This window comes from Grammomys surdaster, unplaced genomic scaffold, assembly GCF_004785775.1.
Source record: "Grammomys surdaster isolate TR1022 unplaced genomic scaffold, NIH_TR_1.0 225, whole genome shotgun sequence".
In the NCBI taxonomy this organism is placed as follows: domain Eukaryota; kingdom Metazoa; phylum Chordata; class Mammalia; order Rodentia; family Muridae; genus Grammomys; species Grammomys surdaster.
Window position 1 is genome coordinate 6,896,309 of NW_021604670.1, and position 21,956 is coordinate 6,918,264.

The 21,956-nt window shown below is 40.5% G+C and overlaps 1 protein-coding gene across 1 annotated transcript in view; it reads right to left on the minus strand.

Moving 5' to 3' along the window:
• Focad (focadhesin) overlaps positions 1–21,956 on the minus strand; it is a 225,907-nt gene that overhangs the window by 182,079 nt on the left and 21,872 nt on the right. The window contains exons 2-4 of the mRNA XM_028773373.1: positions 14,992–15,080; positions 11,887–11,961; positions 7,460–7,614 (exon numbers count right to left, since the gene is read on the minus strand). Coding sequence (XP_028629206.1) covers positions 7,460–7,614; positions 11,887–11,961; positions 14,992–15,048 — 287 coding nt within the window. The 5' untranslated portion in view covers positions 15,049–15,080. The remainder of the gene's footprint in view (positions 1–7,459; positions 7,615–11,886; positions 11,962–14,991; positions 15,081–21,956) is intronic.

The window sequence follows — 21,956 nt, forward strand, 5'->3', positions numbered from 1 at the left end:
AATCAAATGCTAGCCTAGTTTATCTAGAGTATAACCTTCCTTCCCACCAGGCACACTGTAAAAAGAAGGGGGATGGGGAAACAGCACAGCTGAAATTACAGGCTGTCTTGACACCTCAATATCGAAAACTGAATACCTGGTTCCAAAGGAGAGTCAGATTTTATTCATAATCCCGTTACTAAGCAACAGTAACAAAGGCTGCATGAGCTTTCCAGAAGCTAAAAGAAAAAAAAAAGAAAGAAAGAAAAAAAAAAAAAAACTAAGGAATGAGAAGTGGGAACTCCTTACACTGGGAATCCTTAAACTCATATAAAGAAGAAATGAAACACAATCTAAACTCAAAACAAGCAATTCTTCAAAGGACAAGAAAAGTATACACTACTATGTATCATTCACTTTAATTCTAGTTTGCATTCATCTCAAAACTCACATTCAGGGGCGATAATCATTTCCTTACTGTGTGTCCTTTATGGTCCCTTGTTCCTTCACCCTCCCTAGGGAAGCAATTTTTTTTTTTTAAATTTCCTTACTGATTAAAAGAACATTTCAGAGGGCTTAAATCCATTTCTTTGTTTACAGAAGCTATAAAAACTAGTTTACAATTGTTTCCTGTTGCCCTGGCTTTGAAGCAAGAACACTCTGGGACATCAAACTATTCCTTTGAAGAGCACAGTCTCTCAAGCAGAGCCAGACACTTTCCCAGCCACTCCCTTATGTTCAGACGACCAGGACACTGCAGAGGGCAAGTCTCTCAAAATTAGACTATACAATGGAACAGACTCTGAGCCAGCATCTTGCACACTGTAGGCTGTGCTTCAGGTGAGAGGTGTTTCCTTATACATTCCAAAGCCATTTAATAGGCTGGCCCTGCAAGGGCCAGAGAGTTGGTAATCAGCTGGAGAGATGCTTACTCACTTTTTCTTTCTTTGAACCTTTGAGTCTCTGGCTGCAGGACTGAAGCATCTCCACAAGCCACATTCTCTACAGGTCTGTTCCACACAGGCTTCTCACTGCTGGTGTTCTCTCCCCACCCCACCTCCAGCTCAGATCCTAGCAATGTTCGATGTTCGTTAAAAGATAGGAAAAGATAAGTTTTAGAAATTATTTCCTAAATCAAAGATGATCAGTCCTGCTGTGGCTCTGCCCCTAAAGTATCTCCAGAGTCCTATCAACTTCTAAAGAGAGGAGAAAAAACTGCGGCAAGAAGAGACTTAAGCAGTGCAAACTGAAAACCCACTGTCTTTGGCCAAAGTCGTTCCAGCTTCTACATCTCAAAAGATAGACACAGTTTTCTCTCTGAAGTCTCCCCAGGCAGTACTGGAAGAGGAAGCTGGCTGCAGCCCCTGTTTTTAATTAGCCTGTTTCTTAAATTTCATTCTCATTTTGCTTTTTATAAGAAACATAGGCAGCACAAAGTTTGGTTTTTGTAATTGCTCCAAACCTCAAAGCTCTGCTACTTGAAATAAAGCAAACGAAGAAAAGTCTGCTTTCTGACAATGCAAACAGTTACAACCTCTACCGGTGACATTTAGGCAAGCTTAGATCTTATGTAACATACCTTGTGATCAGAGGCTAAAATTAAATTGGAAACCAGGCTCAGGGCATATAGTACCAACACTGGGAAGGCTGAGGTGGGAGGATCTCCTGAGTCCAGAACTTACAGACTAGCAAAGGCAATGCAGCAAGACTCAGCCTCAAAACACAACAATGAACAATAAACTGGGCACAGTCAGCAAACTGCTTGCCTTTAAGCAGGAAGATCTGACTTTACTCTCTAGAACACATGTTTAAAAATAAAAACAAACAAACAAACAAAAAAATCCAGGCGTAGTGGCACATGCTTACACTCCAAGAGGAGCTAGAAACAAGCAAATCCCTGGGGCTCAATGGCCAGCTAGCCTGCTCTTCTTGGGGCCTTTTAGGCCAAGAACTTGCTACCTCAAAAAAAAGAAGAAGAAGAAGAAGAAGAGGAAGAAGAGGAGGAGGAGGAGGAAGAGAAAGAAAACAAATGTGGGGGATTTCAGACCAAACATCCACAACTATGGAGCTACATGTCTGCTGCACACTTCCCACCATGACGGGTTCTGAGCACTCATACACATCCGCCATGAAGGGTTCTATGCCCTCATACACATCTACCATGACACCATGACGGGTTTTATGCCCTCAAGCTGTGGCCAACACAAACCTCGCCCCTCCCCTTAAGTTGGTGCTTGTGAAGTATTTGGTCAGAGTAAAGAAAAAACAAACACAATACTTTTGTTTGTTTGTTTTTGTTTTTCAAGACAGGGTTTCTCTTTATAGCCCAGGCTGTCCTAGAACTCACTCTGTAGACCAGGCTGGCCTCGAACTCAGAAATCCGCCTGCCTCTGCCTCCCAAGTGCTGGGATTAAAGGCGTGTGCCACCACTGCCAGGCCAAAGACAATACTCTTAAACAATCTGTCCATCTGTCCAAATCCTTAAAACTTAAAATGCTAAGAGTTCTCGCTAAAATAAACTGAATTTGGGGTAATAAAGATGTATCTGTGTATATTCAAAACAGAAATGACAGACCTCGCCTAAGAAACAATGCCTCAAGCCGTCCTCTCCTTCCATGTGCACTTGTGAACATGTACCTACACTCACACAGTGATATTCACAAAGCAAACTGGTTAGCTTCAGATCTATTTCAGCTACATGTCCCCGCAGTTAACAGTTTAGATGACATAAACTTCTCAGATAAGAAAAAACAGCCAACATTCTTTCATTGTTGATATTTCAATATTTGCTCACTATAAAATTAAAGGGTTTCTTCTAAACCTCTGGTCAACTTTCCAAAGAATTCTAAAAACTAGTAATGACCCATGTGTAAGATTATTCACTGGCTGAGGGGTAACTAATACTAATAACCTTTAAAAAAAAGCGAAAAGCTATATGGAAACTTGTGTGTGTGTGTGTGTGTGTGTGTGTGTGTGTAAAAACAGTTCAAATGAAATTACCTTATAAGGGGGTGGGGAATGAGGGTGGGGAGTACGGGTGGGTGGTAACATGGATACAGCGCAGTGACCAACTAGAAACCACAGGTTAGAAAATAAAAAGTTCAGTGTCAGAAATGGGCATTTCTGTTGGAGTTGGCCAGCAGGATTCCACACTCCTCCACACTCCTCACAAAACATTACAGATTACTGCTATTGCTGTTGGTTACCCTCCAGAACTTGAGTCATAGAACAAGAATGGAGAAACCAAGTGTGCACTGACCTACAAACGTCATCCCACTGCCTACCTTTCACGATGCAGGAAGGTGCTATAAACACTGCCAGTTTAGGGTGGGGGAATGAACAGTGTCTTGGCCAGTTGTGAATCTGGAGACCTACAATATTCCTGAAGAGATATGGCCAATGGCACAATAATGGCATGACTGTTACTGGATGGACCAAACACGTTCTGGCTTGATTTAAGGCCTGCTCCACCAGCTGTGACCTATACACAACACCATCACTGAGCTAAGAACAGGGTGGGTTATGCCTAATAGGTCACAGGCCCTAGGTGAGAAACTGCTACAACTGTTCTGATAAATGGTCAGAGCATTAAATCGATTCCTAACATCTCATCACTAGATTCATAGATTACTGCATTTTGATTCTCATTAGAGGAGCTTTTTCTAGTATAAGATAGCTGTGAACAGAGACCCATAATTAATTGGTCAGCATGAAGAGGGTAAGAGACTGCAGAGTGCTCGGGACTAAATAAGACACCTGTATGACACCCCATTCTCCCAAGACACAAGTTCATAAAGGAAAAGGCAGTGGGAAGAGTCAAAGGCAGTGGATGACTGCAGTGAAACAGTATTTCCAAAAACAACAGCACAGTTACACACATGAGCTCACGGTGAGTGTGAAGTAGCCTCACAAAAATACTAGCATGAAGGGATGGAGGTGGAACTCAGCAAGGGGGGGTGGGGTGGGGGGGCAACATGAGAGATGTAAGTAAATAAATAAATAAATCCTAGCATGGGGAGGGGATAGTCCCATCCCAACTGGGGAGCTAATGGCACTTAATCACTGCTGAAGGAGGGGAGTCAAGGTTTCTTGAAGGGTGTAAGCTCGGCAGGTTGACCTTACTCTAGAAGATATTCTAACAGCCAAGAGTATTTGGGCAGCACAAATTAGACTCAGTGGGTTTAAAGAGAAAATGAGGATACAAGGTCATGTCAGTAGGAAGGTAGGGATAGATGTGGGAAGAGCTGGAGTGAATATTATCAAAATACAGTACATAAAATTCTCAAAAACTAAATGTATTTCCTTAACATTATCTTAAAGTATAGTCACTGAAGCACTGCCTATATACTGAGTAAGACTGGAAATGGAAAAATGGTAAATTATGAGGCTTCCATACAGTAGATATGCATCGAGAAAAAAAAAATCACAAAATTCTATGTTCTATGGATTTATGGAACAAGTTCTCATATAGAATTTTTTTCATCAAAAAATGTAGCATCAGAAATACTTCATGGGAGCTAGAGACTGGCTCAGTACTGACCGCTCTTCCAGAGGACCCAGGTTTGACTCCCAGAACCCACAGGCTCACAACCCTCTATAACTCTAGTCCCAAAGAATCCAGTGTCCTTCTCTGACCTCCATGGATACCAGGCATGCACACAGTACACAGATATATGTGTGTATTACACATGCACACAAACACACACACATACACACACACGGCTTCCAGAAAAGGGAAAATATGTGCATGTAAATTTTCAGTTATATAAATATATGTATCTTTTAAAAGTTAACAGCTATGTATAAATTATATATATGTATGTGATAGATAGATAGATAGATAGATAGATAGATAGATAGATGATAGATAGATAGATACGCACACACACACACACACCAAAAAAAAACCCTTTAAAAAATACTAAGACCCAGTACCGGTCTGCAGCTACAGAGAAAAACAAAGAGCAAGGAGACCAGAAATGTTGCCTCCTAAGCCCATATAAATGCTATATCTAGTCTAAAACACATTTGCACTTTTAAAAAATAATACTGTTACTGGCAATTATAAACAGATGGCAGGCTTACTCACTATCATCAATGCTTATGCTTTATGGTTGATAATAGTGATTGAGGATTTATACTAGTGTGTGATTAATATCCCATGTCAGCATAATTTTGTAAGCTAATCCTCTAGACTTAAAGGTGAATATCCAAACCTGGCCTAACTGCTCTTTTCTTTTCTTTTGTTTAGATCTTATTTTATGTGCATGTGTGTTTTGCCTGTATGTATGTATATGCACCATACATGTGCCTACAGATACTCGTGGGCCACCATATGGGTGCTTGGGAATCAAACCCAGGTCCTCTGTAAGGAGAGCCATCTCTCCAGCCCTAAGGGCTATTTAAATACACAAAGACACTGTTCTGGCCCTCTGATAAGAAACACAACTCCAACTTCTGTGTGCGTGTGTACAAGCACACCTGCCACAGCGTGCAAGAGGACAGCTGTAGGACTCGGTTCTGTCCTCCCTCAACCAGTCCTCACAGTTGCCTTTACCAACTGAGCCCATTAGCACAAGCAATATAATGCACAATGCAAGTAGATTCTACACTTATGGATTTTAGAGTGGTTCAATACTATGGGGGATGGGCGTCATTATTGGTACCTGATAAATTAAAGAAGTAAGTCAAAAATCTGCATGGCTTACTTAAAGCCGACTAATAAGTAAGAAAGACATGAAAATCTTTACTGTCAAAAATCCTCTCACAGGGACTTTTTAATGGATCCTAAAACCACTTTTTAATAAGCAATTTCTAAAATTACTAATATTCTCTATCTCTCTCTTGGGGTGTGTGTGTGTGTGTGTGTGTGTGTGTGTGTGTGTGTGTGTGTGTGTGAAGAATAGACAAAAATGAATAGATTTTAGTGACGACACAATCCTTAATTTTTGAGAACCATCTGGTCATCTACTAAAATTCAAAGATTGTGTCATATATGAAAACGCAGGCCAGAATAGCATGAAAAAAAGAACAAGCCACGGAGCAGAAAAGGTGCAAGCACTTAGCCTGATTCTTGAAGGACAATGAAAGTGACAGCACTCACCTCAGATAGAGGTGAACAACTGCATTCTATCCAGGTAGAGGGGTCATGCAAAAAAACAACATAAATGGAAGGCCAGACTAGTTTGAGAACATGTATAACATGTTACAGTGTTTAGGGCTATGGACAGGAAGATATGAAAGAAAGCCTATAATCAAATAATATACAAAGAGGTGACCAGAGAGAAGAGAATAGGTTTTATTAAAAAGAAAAAGTTAAAGGAATAGACGTAATGAAGACTGACAGATCCAAAGTGGAATGCTCTCTACACACTGACAGTCACAGCTACTCTGGAGTCATAAAAGAGATTAAACATTCCACATTGTGCCGTGACAATGACGTGAGACGAAAGAACACATGAGAATGAACAAGAAAGACTGGAAAGCTCCAGGGCCACATGAACCCCAGCCACAGCTGGACCATCATCCAGGTCACTTCAGGAAGTTGGTATAAAGCACTACCACTTAAAAATAAAGCAGAGCTTCTGGCCAACTGTCTGCCTGGATAAATTGTGGACTGGTCAGGGAGCAGTCTCAGGAAAATGTTCCCCACAAAAGACTGGAGTTGCCCCATCCCTGATGTGGTGTGACTGAGTTACTATGAAGTTCTGCAGAACAGCAGGATCCCTTGTCATCATGAAAACCAAAGTTGTCAGCAGAAGGGCAAAGGAAAGGACAAGTTATGATGGGGTGCCTGTATCTGAGTGGCTCGAAGCCACACAGGGAGGTTCATTAAATGTAAACACTTTTCCAGAAAATCATTTCACCAACCAAAGAGCAGCAACTTCTCTTTGTTCAGGGAGTTGGTTTCATATTTTTGTTCTGAACTTTTCTGTTTTCTTCTGTTGGTAGAGCTAGTGCAAGAACACAGCCTCAAACACCCTAGATAGGCACTATACCACAGAGCCTTACATATCCTAAAGGTAAGCGCTGCATCACAGAGCCTCACCCAACTCTCATCTTTCAGAGAGGATGCCACAGGTGCTTCTGCTTCAAACATGATCCTGTTGGACTATTTTAAAAAGGAGCAAACCTACACCATTCTATTACCTTCTCTCTATGAATGGACTAAATATGACATTCAAAACAAGTTAAAAGAACTTGCCCTCTAAGAATACTCAGAAGACACATTCCTATGTCATCAAATATTTAAGAAAAACTCATCCTATAATTTTCTAACACACATCACTGGAGCCAAGGGCTGACTGCAGATAGACAATACAAGGTAAAAACCCTGTCACTGTGTGAGTAGAAATGCTTATACCATGTCTCCTTCTTAAAATAAGTCAGTTCATTATTGCAACACAAATTTGTGATCCTTAACAGGGAATCAATTAGCTGTATTTCTAAAACCTTTAAACAAACACGGCAGCACATGTACCTGGCAGAAGGAATCAGGTTGAGTATCCCATTGAGAACATAGCTGAACTCTGCATGACCCTGAGCGACAAGTGCCACCAGTCCCTCGCTGCAGGCTGTTCGCACCACCACATTGTCGCTGCAGCACTTCTCCCACAGCAAGTTCAAGGCAGCCGTCTGAAAGCAAACCAGTGATTAAAAGACACTTAGGGTGAGGAGAAGCACGCATGCAAGCACAACCACTCATCAACATGTAATCCACTCACAGTGGGCTAGCTTCTGTACCAAGGAGGATGCTGTTGTCACTTTGCTCCTACAGGGAACTAAAATCTGGCTTCCAGGAAAGGGGATAGATTTGTTTGGATGCAGTATCTCTCTCCCTGGTGTCTGCATACACAATAAGGCTGGCTGAAGCAGACGTACAAGCCAAATTCAAGCATCAGAGCACAGTGATGACTTGGTTCTATCACCTGCTGAGCTGAAAATCTTGACTGGACCCCAACAGTATTCATCGGTCTATCAGTTCACCAAGCTCAACTCCAAATACTGTCTGTGCCTAAAGCTTCTACGGCAATGACATTTTCCAAGTGTTCCCACTCTTCTACTACCAACCTCTGTGACCTACATGCACCTCAGCTCCATCCACACTTGTGCTGAAACCTCTCAACACAAATGTGGGCCACGAGAGTGGGAGCCGTGCAGGACAGAGGACCAGCAACTGCCCATTGAAATGGCTAGCAACATATCGGCAAAGAATTGGTTTGCCAAGAAAAATGCCATGACTTTTCCCTCACTCTGAAAATCTGCATCCATTAACAGAAACATACCAGATGAGAACACAAGTCAACAGAAATTCTGATTCTGAAAACAGAACTGCTCAGGTTTTTAACTTTTTCAGAACTATTAGACCCCTCGTGTCAGAAAGATCCACTAATAAATAATAAATCCACATTTAAATGTATTTTGGGTTAAATCTGTTGAGGTTTACCTCCTTTTTTGTTTTTTTTTTTAATTAAAGGAAATAGTCATGGTAACATAACAATATAACCTTAGGAAGGATGAGGTAAGAATACAAGAGTCCTTGGCTACATAGCAAATTCAAGATCAGCCTAAACTACAAATAACCTTGTTACTTAATAATAATAAGTAATAAAGAGCTGTAGAGATGGCTCGGTGTCTAAGGGAACATACTGCTTATTCCTCCAGAGGACTCAAGTTCGATTCCCAGAAAGCAGCATTAAGCATCTATAACTAGCTTGACCAGAACATGTACATACTTACACATAATTTAAAGTAATAAGAAAATTAATGATGATAAACTCATAATGAAGCTATATTTTTCTTTTGACACAGTTTGATAGAGTGATATGTTTCAGGGCTGTGGAGATGGCTCAGTGGGAGAGAAGACTTGTAGCACAAGCATAACAGACTGTAAGGTCAGCACAGCAGGAGAGAAGCACACTGGGGCTGGCCAGCCTCTAATCTAACTGAAACCAAAGCTCTCAGCTCACTGAGAGATCTGCCTCAAGGGAGTAAGGCTGAGAGTAACAGAACATAGGACAGGACACCCAACTACCTCCTATAACCTTCACACTCATGTGTAAGGTTGGCACACCAGTACACACACTTGTACAGACAATACACATATACCTCACACCACACACACACATACACATACCACACACACGTTTGTGCATAGAGCACATATTCATCACACACATACATATGCATACCATACAACATCATACATACCACACACACACACACAAACCACACCAACCACAACACATACACACAATATATACCATATACAACACATACCAGCCACATCACATACTACCTATCACACACACCACACCACATACACACACATCATATACCACACACACACCACATATATATCATACACCACACACAACACACACTAAACCACACACCAACCATGCACATGCATACCACACCACACTGCATACCACATACTACACCACATCCACCACATGCACATATACTATACATACCACACACCACACACACACACATACAAACCACACCCCATACACACATACCATATCACACTGCTTACCATATCATACACCAAATACACACACACCAAATACAAACACACCACAACACCATATACCACACACGTACTACATGCCAGATACATATACATACTACAAACCATACACACATGAACCACACCACATCACATACCACATCACACAACATACATACACACCAGATATACTTAGCACAGCACACACCATACATATACACCACACTTCTCATACCACATCACATACCACATGTACATACCACACCACACACACACACATCACACCAGATCACACACATTGCACACACATACCATACCACACACTATGCACATACACACTGCATCATATTACACCATACACACACACATCAAGCATACACATCACATCACACACCATACACATACATACCACACATCACACTGCACATAAACATATACACCACATACCACACACCACACACTAACACACCAAATTGAAAAGAAGAAAAAAAACTCTACAATTCAAGGAAAACTCAGGGTCTCCAGCTCCCACTGAACAACACTGTGCTTCACTCCTCTGTAGCTGCTGAAAACCTCTGCAGTCGTAAGACCCACTATTAAAGAAGAACAGAGTAAAAAGTCAGTACTGTAGAAAGGAAATCTTTATATTGTTTCCCCTTTTATTTAGAAAGAAATTTGTTTCCACAATAGCCCAGGGTCCTAAATGCCATCATTCCACTACCAAGCCAGAGAAATAAGATAAATGGATGAATAAACTCGCCTAAGATGATACTGTCCTGGTGGAGGTAGGCATTCATTTATTAGTGGAAGAGGAAACATTTAGTTAAAAGGATTTAGCATTCAATAAATCCCAGCAATTTAAGTAAAATCACTAGGTCTTCTCAGAGTACATAATGTGATTACAGGCAGGACTGGGATCGGGCTTCTCAGGAAACCTGATTTACATGACTATTACAAACACTAGATAAATGCCAATTAGTGAAACACACCACTACACTTCCTTCCGCATGTCAACAGGCACTGTGAAGATATATGATATAGAGTGGCCAATCAGAAAAAATGTGAGGCTCAGTCAACAAAGATGCTTGCTGTCTAACCTGACAGATCGAGTTCAAATCCTAGGACTTACGTGGTGAAAGAAGAAAACAGACTGTCACAATCTGTCCTCTGATACACCAAAGCATACTGAGGCACATCTGCATGCACAAATACACACATGCATACTCAGGTGTAACAAAGAGAAAGTAAGTTGATTTGTTTTTGTTGGAGGAGAGAAACTTATTTCTGTAGTTTATACACAGGCACCTGTGCTTAGCAACTTCCCATCTAACAAGTCAAAATAGACAAGGCCAACTGGCCAAACCCCAACTGATGTGTCTCAGCACCTAGGAACTGCTTTAAATCTGGGTACTTACCTGCTGTGTGGGAATGGGAAGCTTTCTTCCAACTCCAGCTGTCAACACAGGTTTTTTCCCACTTAGAACTCACACTCAGGGCTGAGATGAAACATGAGAAAGCTCTCACACCCAAACACAGCCCACCACTGTGTCCATTGTCTCTACTGCTAAAAGCATTCCCTCAGAGGAGACTCTGTCACCTTCTCAGTGTATCCTCCTCATGCCCTCCCTCAGATTTCCACCAATAGCAACTGATACCCTCCTTCACCCATTACATGGCTACTCCTGGAGTTAGTCACAAATGTCCAAGCTTAATAGAATGATATAGAATAAAAACATGGCACACCAAAGGGAAAATGAGGGAAGGAGATAAGGGAGATGGAAGAAATGGTGAGAAGGAAGGGAAAGGCAGAGGGCAAGAGGATAAGGAAGAGGAAAATGACAAGATCTGTAGGCAAAACTCACAGTTCAAGATCATTTCCACACTGAATAGAACTACAAGGAAAATGGATGAGTGGCCCCACAGGCACAACTATTCCCATAAAACAGGCAAGCAGATTATCTTAGTCTGCTTCCAATTCCTGTGACAAGAACCACGACCAAAAAGAGCCAGGTGAGGAAAGGGTGTATTTCAGCTTACGGTCCATCATCAAGAGAAATCAGAGTGCAAACTAAAAGCAGAACTGAAGCAGACTCCATGAAGGAGTAGTGATTTCTGGTTTACTCTCCCAGCCTGCTCAGCCTGCTTTCTTCTACAACCCAGGACCACCTGCCCAGGGGGCACCTTCCACAGTAAGCTGAGCTCTCCCACATCAACTGTTAATCAAGAAAATGTCCTACAGTTGTCCATAAGCAAATCTAATGGTGCAGTTTCTCAGTTGAGGCTCCCTACTCTCAAGATGATCCTGGCTTGTATCTATTTGACAAAAAGCCAGCCAGTGGCAGGTGTACACACACACACATACACACACACACACATCAAAGTTAAACACAGACCTGATTTGTGGACTGGTGTATCTTTTCTGAAACACCATGTTCTTTTAAGACAGCAGCAATAAGATGACCTACAGCCTAAAAGAACAAACAAAATTAATGAAGATATTCACTTAGAAGTTCTTTCCAAAGAGTGCATTAAAAAAGAATCAACATCATATTCATTTTCATGTATGTGCAAGCCAAGTTGTCAACTGGTAAGACGAAAGTCCCTTTGTTGTGTGCCATGTAGAAAGCACTGAATGAGGTACTCAACATGTGTAACCCAAATCCTCAGAACAATCTTCAAAGTAGGCAGTTTATCTCAGATCAGCAATAAACAAACCATACTTTATAGATGCTAACATCATCAACCTTCAGCTCAAATTCCTGTCACCTAATATTAAAGATAATTTGGAACTACATAATCCATTAAAACATGAGACAAATAACCCCTGTCTTTAAAACTTTCTTTGTATCTAAATCCAATCTGTCATGTTTCATGGTGTCCTTAGTGAAAATGGAGAAAAATTCACCCTCACTTTTATGGATACAGCCTGTACAGAACTGAAAAATATCTCTTCCTTCCTCTACCCTGTTGCCTCTCCTCTAGACTCTACTATTTTCATTTTCTCTAATGTTTTTACATTCATTTGGGGGGGGGATGTGTGTGTGTGTGAGTGTGTGCGTGCATGTGTGTGTGTGTGAACGTGTGTGTGTGTGTGTCTGCCTGTGTGTGTGTGTGCATGCACGCGTGCGTGCGTGCGTGCGTGCGTGTGCTAGTATATGAGCCTCAGCCCATATGTGGAGAAGAGAAGACAAGCTGAAGAAGTCACTTCTTTCTTTCTACCATATAGGCCCAGAGATTCGAACTCACATCATCCTCAGGTTTAGTGCAAAGTGCCTTTACCCACTGAGCCATTTCATAGCCTTATGTTAATTTATTTATCCCTTTCTCATAGGTTTTGGGTCTCATAGGTCTTAAGTTTTCAGTCTCAGCTGATGGCCAGATATTCAATTCAAGCACTGAATTTTGAGAAATAAAATTTCCCTCATCCTGCTTTAGTTAAAGAGCCCAAAATGAAAATCAAGCTTTAGGAGAGTTGATTACACAAATACATAAATGTCACCTCCTCTGCCTCAGTGTCGGGTCCTGTTCTTCAGGCCTAACCAGCACTGCTGACTGACAGGGAAATTGACTGGCAACAATGGTAACTATTTTGTATGCAGCTAGGGAAATTTCCACTACTACAACTGTACATCCTGCACTTGGGACCATTTACAATAGTGATGAAAACAGCTGTCAGTCTTGGAAAGTCTCTAGAAAAGCTCAAAGAACTACACAGCACCCGCTCCCTTCATGCACACGTGCACGTGTGTTTCAAATGCTCTGATGTGCAAATGATTTAAGACCTCAATGCTCGAATTTCGAGAAATAAATCACTCACTTAGATAAAGGCAAACTGTAGTTCAATTTGCTGTCTCTTATCTCCTAGCAAAAGGATAAAAAAAACTGAGGACCAGTGAGAACCCTAAGTTTCTATTTCACAAACTATACTGTATGTGTCATTGAATATCTGGCCATCAGCTGAAAGGATGCAACAATACTCATCACCAAGAAATAAAACGGCTGCCAATTAATCTATGATAAAGAGTGCTACCTATAATTTGAATTTTTGATTTTAGATTAATCATAGAACTCTTCTAGAGTCACTTAGAAAATAATGGGCAAGTTCATAAATGTATATTGCAGTATCCACTGTAGTTCAGCTGCCATCAGCAGCTGCTAAACACCATCTAATTTCCAATATGCCAAAAGACTGAATGTCAATCAATGGGATGTGGTTCTATCTCAAAGCAGTGGTTAAGAAAGAGCAATTGGTATATGACTCATAAGGACAAGGCACACTCATAAAAACCTAAGGACCAACATAAAATACAACAGAGACACACAAAAATGCTACTGCCCACGTTTAGAAAAAGGACTAAAAGAAAATAAACTTCATGTTACACATCTCCCCACTCACCAGATTCAATTTCCCTATTCTGCTGTCTCACTCATCTTTAAAAACATCAGAGATATTTTTAGCCTAAGTAGCCTACACGGTTCTGAGACACCTACACATTTGATACATTATACTACCTTGCTACTTCATTTCCATAATCAAATTGAAATAGACAATAGACAATAATACATATACATATTTTTTCTTCATTTAACTGTAACACATGTCAGCATTTCCTTTTTATTTATGTTAATGAAGGTTACACAGACACAGAAAAATGGAAACTGTGAACAATATCTTCCTCATCTTCTTTTTCAGGGGATGGGCCTGCGTTGCACAGAGCAGGATATGACTTCAACCCAGCCAGGTAGAAGGGAATCTTGCATAAGGAGTGTTCTACTCCTCATGGAAGGGTTCCCCACTTCCCAGCTAAGTCAGTTCCCACAGCAGGCATCTCCAAAGGCAACTGCTGAAGCATCCAAGACAGTGTCTGGGTTAAGTCTTCAGCCTGGCTTTGGCTGGCTGTTTAGCTTTACTCGTAGGAAGAGACATTAAGCTCTTATGGTTTCCAGGTTTACTAGAATGTTTCTACTTAGCTAGCAGATAGAAACAGTCACTGGTTTAACCACTTGTCTTAATTATTGAAAAGTTCTATAAATTAAATTATTCCTATTTCCCATCTCAGCAGGTACATATCACATTAATCCAGAATGCTTTAATTATTAAACATCATTATTCTGAAATCTAGTATTCTTAATAGCTATAGAGAGGTAGAATATATCATATTAAACATTAGTCTTTCATATTCTGTGGAGATATATAAGAAGCCATCTACCTCTGTTCCCAATTATTAAACACAGGCAAAAAGAATAACCATATTCAAAACTCTACTAATCAAGATTATTTCTTGGGTGAAAACATATAAAATAAATAGAAGTTGAAATTGAACAATTTTAAATATTAGTTTTTCTAATTAAAATATACTTACTAGTCATATAAATGTTGCTTACTAAAATAAGCCATGAGTAAGAAGAAAATATTTCATGAGAAAATATAAAGTTCAATTTATGGTCCATCAAAAGTGTCCATCTGTTACCATGAAGCAAAAATAAATAAAAATTACCTGTGACTGGATAAGAGAATTCGGAAAATCAAACCTTTTCTTGATATCATCTGACATTTTTGCTTCTCTCACAGGTATATACACAGTTTCTGTAATTAAAAAGAAGAGATATATTAACCCTCTAATTGCTTAGAGTTCAAACCAATTATTCCTCAAGTAGTATAAAAGTAATTTTAAAAGCTAACAATGAAAATAAAGCAGAAAGCCCTGCAGATACTTCTTAGCATAACCTCTGCTGTTAACCACTTTAGCCCTCAAAGGATATTGTAGATAAACAAACTAAAAATGTTGGTGTTTTCCCACAAGTTAACCCTGAAACAGATGAATTCATATAACAGAACCATTAATAAACAAATTATTTTAATCCCAAAGCTCAGCCACATACTTAAAATAAAAGTTAATCCTTTCATGAATCAAAACTCACAAGAGAGGGCTAAAAAAGGATTCAGTGGTTCAGAGCACTGACTTCCCATACAAAAAAAACTGACTCTTAACTCCCAGCACCCACATGGCAGCTCACAGTATCTGAGGCACATGCATGTATCCACACATATACTCAGGCATTCCTGCATACATATAAGATAAAATATAAATAAGCCTTTAAAAAAAAGTTTAAAGGAGAATCAAACTGTGGCAAAACTGTTTAAGCTTACACCTCCTTTTGATACCAGCTTTGATCTCAGCAAGAATCCAACTTCGGCTAAACTACAGGAAGTTCAGCTGTGACCTCAAACCCTGCACATCCAAACAAACTACTTGTCTGTTAAAAGAACAAAGGAGGAATCAGCACCAGTGTTTTTTGTTTACACTGAACTCTCAATCCTTCTGCTCTCAAAAAGAGGAGGGGACACAGAATAGGAGGATCGCCTTAGGGGCCCAATTTATCCAACTCCCATGCAGAACTCATCCCATCCAATCCTATTCCTTGAAATCCAGGATGCTTTAACCTCATCATGTTAATTACAGCACAATGTAAAGACTGTCCACACACAAGATGCTCTGTTTTGAATACAGTTTGAATATGTACCCCCAAGGATTTGTGCTTTGAAACTTAACCTCAATTGTGGGCTCTTAGGAGAGTGAAAAGTAAGCTGAAATAAAGGGTTAGGAGGTGTGGCCTTTAAGAGGTGATTTGGGTTAATAAAGTCATAGGGCATGACCTTCTTCATTGAATTGTAGTAGTTTTATAAGGAGACAAGCCAGACAGTAGTGGTACACACCCTTAATCCCAACACTCAGGAAGCAGAGCCAGGCTTATCTCTGAGTTTGAGATCAATCTGGTCTACAGATCAAGTTCCAGGCCAGGCAGAAACCCTGTCTCAAAGAAAAAAAAGAAAAGAAAAAAAAAGGAGAAAAGGAGGAGGAGGAGGAGGAGGAGGAGGAGGAGGAGGAGGAGGAGGAGGAGACAACTCAGGAATGACTCAAACACATTCCTGTTTCTTGCTATACGATACATGAGAGGCTTCAAAACTGTGCCAGCAAGAAGCCCATCACAACTACCAGTTAAATCCCTTAGTCTTCGATCCTTACATCACATTAACACACCTTCATTACAGTAACACAGTTACTTCATGAAAAATAAACACACACATACACACACACACACACACACACACACACACACAGAAGCGCTGTACTGAAGCTGTCTTTAACTACTTTCACTTCTTCAGAGTTAAGTTCCCTGAGAATAATTTATGACTCTTTGATTCAACACCTATGTGCAACTTTATCCCCCTGAATCTGACAATTCACAGCACCAACACAATTTGCTCTGGGATGGCAAACTCCTCCCCCACCTAAATGTACTCATGACCTTAAGCAAATCACTGTTTCTTCATTTCCCCAACTGTGTCAATTGCAACTTTCTTGAATTTTCTTTTAATTCCACAACATATTATAACAGAATACCCAAAGTGAACCTTTAGGAGACCCAGGAAAGGGAGATGAGGGGATGAGACTGGGGGTGGTCTGTGAAGACATACACTCACATCTTGGGATTCATTCACTTGTTTAGCACATATTAAAGTGCTACCATATATCTAGGCAGTGTTCTGGGTGCCTAGGCTACAAAATAAATAAAACAGACCAAAGTGTCTACTGCCATGAAACTTCAAATTTTACAATAAAAAATACTTTTTTTCTTATAGAAAACGTAGGTTGGACATAGTGGTGCATGCCTTTAATCTCAGCACTTGAGAGCAGAGGTAGGCAGATCCCTGTGAGACCAGCCTGGTCTACTTCAGGAGTGCCATGCCAGACAGGGCTACATAATGACCCTAGAGCTTCACTAGCCACACAGCATGAACACCAAGAGACCCTACATTAACCAGGTGGAAGGCACTGAAGATATTGGTGTATGCCTTTAGTCCCAACACTCAAAAGGCAGAAGGATCTCTGGTAGTTCAAGGTCAGCCTGATCTATATAGTGAGTTTCAAGCCAGCCATCTCTAGGCCTGCTAGAGCTACACAGTGAAATCCTGTCTCAAAGGAAGTCTTACTGACTCCAATAAGTTGTCCTCAGACCTACACATACACACACACAATTTTTTTAATTTTTAAACAAGACATGTGAATCTAAATTAGGAAAGGCTTTAGCCAGAGATGTAAATAATTACATACATTTATTAACGAACTGAAGAGGACCAAAGCAAGAAATCTAACATTGCTTAATCCAGAGTCTATGAGACATGTGTATTTGATCATGCAATCAAGCTGCTCGCCAGCAGTCTTTCCCAGACACACACGGGAAACAGTGCTCTACAGCAGTCGCCACTTTCCCGGTGCTTTCTGACATCCAGCCTCTCGGCCTGTTCTTGTCCCTCAATGGGAACTCATAGCAAATACTGAGTCCAGATCTTAACTCGCTCCTATGGGTTCCAAACGCAGCAGACCTCAGCTGTCGAAACAAACTTGCTCTTCCTCTCAGAAGAGCTATTAACCATGCAGTGCTCCTTCTCCGTTCCCTCTCAGTTTCCCTCACCACCACTTTCTAAACTCAGCCACAGGGCACTGGGTTTCTAGCTCCGCATTTACTCTTCCCCCTTACCCTAGGAGACTTGCTTCTTCCCTGTGGGCTTTCTCCAGTACCTCATCAGTCTTGAGGCTCTCAGATCTGGACCGTGCTCCCTGTACCTCTGCCTGATTGGCTCTCCTCAAACAGTTTCTACCCTGTGAAGAAACTCATCATTCTCTGAGGAGAACTCTAAGGTTTTCAGCTGCCTCACAGATTAAGTGTAAAGGCTGATGCCTAGCTTCTGAGTTGTCTATCAAGTTAGCCATTCACCTTCAGTTTCACAGCTGTAACCCCGACCCAGGTGAAGGAGTTTTCCAAACAGCCCCAGGAGCTCGAAATCGGCCCATCCCTAAGGGATTGGATTTGAACTTGTCGCCCACATGGACTATCCTCTATATGTTCCCACTACCTAAGACTAAATTCCTTTCACACCACATCTGTGAAGCCTTTCCCAACTGGCGACATCTAACACTAATTTCCTTTCTTCTTTATTACTGCCTTTGGTCCGACTCATACCATCCCAGGTTCATTTACCAGAAATCATTTTCTGTAAGGGGCCAGATATTAATTACTCAAATATGAAATTGTCAGACAAAAGCAACTGTAGACAATATTTAAGAAACTATCAACTTCTAAAAAAGAAAAGAAACTATCAAAGGCTAGAGGGATGGCTCAGCCATTAGGAGGAGCATGCATCCTGTTTATACAAAGGACCTGAATTCAGTTCCCAGAACCCAAGTTGAGTGACTCAACACTGCCCGTCACTCCAGCTCCAGGAGATCGGACACCTTTTTCTGGTCTCTGCAGTACCCACCCCACATCCCATACACACATAGGCACACATACACACAATTAAAAATAAACTCAATCTTAAAAAAGAACTAGTTCGGCTACATTGTAGTATCATCTTATTTTAAAAGGCAGGTGTTAAGTGAGCCACAGTTTGCTAACTACTAGTATACATAACATGTTTCAATTAACTCACCAATTTTCATGACAGACTGCTGAAATTACATCCAAATTTGGCTCCATGCCAAGTGAATTATCTACCTCTTATTGTCTCTAAAATGAAAAGGAATTCTTTAGTAAAGAAAGTAAAGGTTTCTACAACTATCAAGAGATTTTTCACATTTTGTTTTATATATGGGCTGAAAAAGGAAGTAACATGCAATAGTCTTACAGACAGGCAGAGGATGGTTTACAATACTCCTCTTAGTAAGAAGTAATATAAAAACAAACCTTAGGCAAAAGTATAGCTCTAAAGTCATGGGTAATTCAGCAAGGGTTTCAGCTAACATCGTCCAAGCCCAGTTTCCGAATGATCTAGTATCACTCAGCAGAAGACAGACTCAGTGTCCAGAGAACCAGATGGCAATCGACATGACAACTGACTTCACAAACATCAGCACAAACACAACTGAAGAAGAAAGTGTGGGCTAAGCACTCAGATGTAGGAGCAAAAGATGAGTTAGGCCATTGGGTCCTAGTCGAGCCACTCAAAAAGAATGACTGTCATTAGGAAGTGGGTCACTGTAAATAGAATGGAGTCTTAGTCAAATTACCAAAATACAGATGTCAGCTTTGAAATTTTTCAATGTGGTGCTATATAGAAAGTACATTTTTAAATTTATGGTAACTTTGTCTTTCCTAGCAAAATGGCCATTAGGCATTCTGAAAACCATCATCCAAGTTGCACTATGGTTCAAAACCAAACTTGATCAGCCATGTTAAGGCTACAAACTACAAGCATCTTTCACTTGCTGAAGACTTCAAGGTTAACCACAACCACTTGGCTTTGCAAGACATTAAAAACGAATTCTCCTAGGGAATTTCAAAAAACAGAATGCGTGTTTGCTCCAACATTGTGTAGCATGTGTCCTTTATATTTAATACCCACTTCCTTTGGGCATTTGATACATTAAAGAAAATAATTATATACTGCTTCCTATCATGACATTCTTACTAAAAGGAAGTCAGTCACAATATAATCCATAAATCACATACTACAAAGTGCATCTGATTTTAAAAGATTTATCGCCAATCTGTCATGCTTTTTTTTTTTTGACCATCTAAATCTAACTCAGAAAGAGAATTTTTAATGAGGTCTTTTAACTCTCCATGAATCAAAGGATTTGTTTAATATAAGCAATTATCATATTATCTGCTAAGGTATTCAGCCCTGAACATATATTTCCAGGAAAATAAATCAATCAGCTGCATTCTACAATAAAAGAGAAGCACACAGATGAAACAGTGAGCTTTCCACCTTCCCTCTCAGCTTCTCCAGGACTGGAAAATACACACCATATATCACACGAAAATACTTCTGTCAAACTTCAAATAAAAGGTACAACCTCAAGATAAATGAGAAAAAGCTATCAATTATATTCAAAAAGTGCTATGGAAACCCAGCAGAGGGAGTAGTTAATTATATTGGGAACTGGGAGAATGGAGGAGTTGTGGGGTCAGAGGATCATAAAGACAGACATGACCACATGTTCTTGACAATGAAACCTCTAGGCAGAAAAGATTCAATCCTGGGTAGAAATTGAGCTAAACAAAGTACCTTGTTAAAGTGATTTTCTACAAGCAATGTGGTCAACAAATTGATAAATCAACTTATCTCATTAACTAGACTTTGTTTCACAACTACATCTAGGGCTTCTTTTCGAAATAACATTTTATCAGCTGCTGCAACTATCAGTTAGGACACTTAGTTTCTTCTATCACAAGTTAGAGACACCTGCACCTGGGGGTATTAACCTAAGATATTCCGCCTCACCTTTAGGGACTATGTTCCAACATCCTGATGGAGGGCAGAAATTGAACACAATACCAAATCCTATATACAAGCACTGTGATATTGTGATTCCATCTGATGACTGAGAGATAGTGTATGGCTAAAGGGCAAGTAGAATATATAGTGTGGACCCACTGGAGGATTTATGTGCCAGGCAGGACAGACTAGGCTGGCTGATTTCACCATGCTGTGCAGAACAGGGTACAGTTTAAAGCTTACATGTATTTCTGGAGTTTTCTATTTAGTATTTTCAGACCACAGCTGACTAAGAGCTGAAAGCACAGCAAAAGAAACCACAGATTCCAAAAGGGAACTGCTGTATTGGGGCAATCAGTTCCTCTTGTACTGTGTTTGTTTGGATGAAGAGCTGGTGAACACTATCGATGCATTTTAACTGCGCTTGTGTGCTTGGTGGTAGAGCACTTGCCTAATGTGCATCTGGCCCTTGGTTCCAACCTCACTGCTGAGATAAAATCAAGACTCTCCTAGGTAAGTGGCTGCCCTCTGAAACTGCAGTGTAGTGGCTGGGAAGTGTGTACTTCTCAAAGACTTAACCCTGCTCACCAAGACTTGTATCTTCCTGAGATTCTGCCTAGATCCAAGTATTTCAATTCATCTCCCTAAGGGCTGGCAGCAGGCCTTGCTCCAGTCCCAGTACTAAATTCTAACAGCTATCACAAGCTTGAACTTAGCCTCAGCTCTTCTTTCAAAGCTTTAAACGCTAACTGCCATGTGCATTCCCAAGTTAACAGAACAAGACATTTAAAAATCGAAGTATGGGGGGAAAACAAAACAAAAACACCAACCATCTCAATCTCAACCCTTTGCTTTTGTACAGTTTCATTATTCCCTAGTGTGGATCTGGGAAGTTAGAGGCAGAGTGATTGGAGCCTGCTTGCTCCACACCAGCACACGAAAGCTTTGGGAACAATCCAGGTCAAGTTATACATGTGACAGCAATAACCTGGGATACTGTTGTAAAAACAGCATTGAAGAGGTAGGCATGCAGTGCACTCCTATAACCCAGTTCTTAGGAAGAGGTTAGAATATGAAGAGTTCAAGGCCAGCCTCCACTACATAGTGAGTTTGAAGCCAACCTGAGCTAAATTCTATAAAAGAAAGGAAGGTATATAGTAAGCCCCAGCTATTCTA